General features: G+C 41.3%; 1 protein-coding gene across 1 annotated transcript in view; it reads left to right on the top strand.

Annotated features, from left to right (window-relative positions):
• The window catches only part of zer1 (zyg-11 related, cell cycle regulator), a 30,275-nt gene that overhangs the window by 8,034 nt on the left and 20,194 nt on the right, over positions 1-2,047 (top strand). Inside the window, exon 3 of the mRNA XM_015373551.1 lies at positions 409-863. Within this exon, the coding sequence (XP_015229037.1) occupies positions 409-863 (455 nt within the window). The remainder of the gene's footprint in view (positions 1-408; positions 864-2,047) is intronic.

Below are 2,047 nucleotides of genomic sequence, written 5' to 3'. Positions count from 1 at the left end.
GAATGACATGAAAAGGCGAGACAAGACAAAATACAGTTATTAGGCTGGGCCTTGCCTTATTGGAAAAGCATGGTTATGACCTGTTCTCAGCTCAGGAACTAGGACCCGTATGATATCTGGTTGTTCAATAGGTTTGCCTAAATAAAAGATTTAAATATGACTTATCAAGATATTCCTGCAAAAAGGTCTGATGTTGCAGGGGAAGGTAATGAAAAGTGCTTGAAAAGTTCTGATGCCAGTTTGCTTCAGCCTTTATCCAGTCTCCTGTAGAAGGGCTGGTTATATCACAAATTATTTGCATTACAATAGGGACAGTTAGCAAGGTAGGGTGAATACACAAACTTGTAGAGGGGAGGAGGGATGGGACATCTAGAGTTAATTAATTGTATTTTTGTTTACATCTTCCAGGACCTGATTGAGCTCCACCTCCCCTACTGTGACAGCCTGTCGTCTCGCAGCCTAATGACGCTCACCAGCTTCCGTGAGACGCTGGTGTCTCTTTGTCTGTTTCGCTGTAAAAACATCTTCTACAGGAAGGGCGGTCCCACGCTCGCCTGTCCCGAAGACTCCGAGGATGAGGACGAAGACGGCCGTGCCTCTCGGCAGAACTTGGAAACAGACTTTAGCTTCCACGGATTTAACCGCCTCAGGCTGCTCAACCTGGGCAGCCTGCCCGCCGATGTGAAAGTGGAGAACCTTCTCAAACCCCTGAAGTCCATCACCTCTTTGGATCTGTCAGAAGTACACTTACAGGGAACAGCTTTTCTCACTCAGTGGAGGGACAGACTGGCCTCTCTTGTTCTCTACAATGTGGACCTATCAGAGGAACTGGTTGGAACAGTGTTGGAGCTGGTTAACCTCAGGTAAGGTTCTCGCAGGGCAAAATGACTTCTTTGGTTGCTTTGAGTTGGTGGAACGGTCGAAATATGAAAACTCATCGAAAGTTCAACTCAAATTGAAGATATCTTTTCAGTTTTTGTTGTTTTACATCAGTTTATCTCCTCCATTAATTCTCTCATACGTTCTTTAAAGTCCAAATTTAAAGGCGTTCCTTCAGGCGTCCCACAGGGATCAATACTCGCTCTCCTTTTCTTCCCCACTTTTATTGAGCTACATCTTCACAAGTTGTTACAACACACTTTTTGCCTCCTTTTCAAGATGCTTTATTATCCACAAACACATTTTGAATTTCTTACCACAGTATTTCTTTTCATTCCACTGGAAAAACAACAACAATCAATAGCGGTCAAAAACTGTATGGCTGCGTGCCTCAATCCAAGAGCTCACCCGGCCCCAACTTCCTATATATTCCAGGTGCTGCGGTCACCTGTCTATAATGAAGGGGCTGAGGCGAGAAACGGCATCAATTATGCTAAGCAGCAAAAAATGCAACAAACAATTCATTTTTTCAGAATGAATTCAACTCATACTTCAAACCAAAATATTTCATGTTCATATAAGTCATAAATCTGAGAAAAACAGTAAACAAGAAAGAAAAAATATTCAACCTTACATCAAGCATTTGGCTCATGGCGTCGTTGATTAAACAGAGATGCACAATGTCCTAAACTTCATCATCTGATGTTTACAGTCGTTTACTTTTACTGCTCTGTCAGCCAATACAAATATGTCGTATCGGTCGGAAAGTGCCATCTGGAACCGTGATCTGATTCAACATATGGGCTGCATCGTCATAATCCCCACTCTTTGATTAATAGATTAGTGGTGATTAAACAGTTGTTTTTTTTTTCTTATCTAGTTATCAAATTTATTTTTGAGGAGTAACTGGTTTAACTTCTTAGTTTTCTTACGTCTTTGGAAAACCTTTAGGAATTTGCAGGCTTATTTAAAGCTTTAGGAAGGTAAAATTAGCTGCTTAGATTTTGCTATCACAGTAATAAAGAATGTTTAGTGTCTCTGTAAGCTCTTGGTGAGATCTTCAGAGGAACATGAGGTGGAGAAGGTCATTCAGAGTTTTGAGCCTGGAAATACACTTTCAAAGTAAGGTTGTGTCAAGTTATATCACTCTGGTGACATTGTATCCATG

Source organism: Cyprinodon variegatus, unplaced genomic scaffold (assembly GCF_000732505.1).
Source record: "Cyprinodon variegatus isolate N-32 unplaced genomic scaffold, C_variegatus-1.0 Scaffold88, whole genome shotgun sequence".
NCBI classification, from domain to species: Eukaryota; Metazoa; Chordata; class Actinopteri; order Cyprinodontiformes; family Cyprinodontidae; genus Cyprinodon; species Cyprinodon variegatus.
The sequence above is the reverse complement of the archived record's forward strand: the minus strand, read 5'-3'. Positions and strand labels throughout refer to the sequence as shown.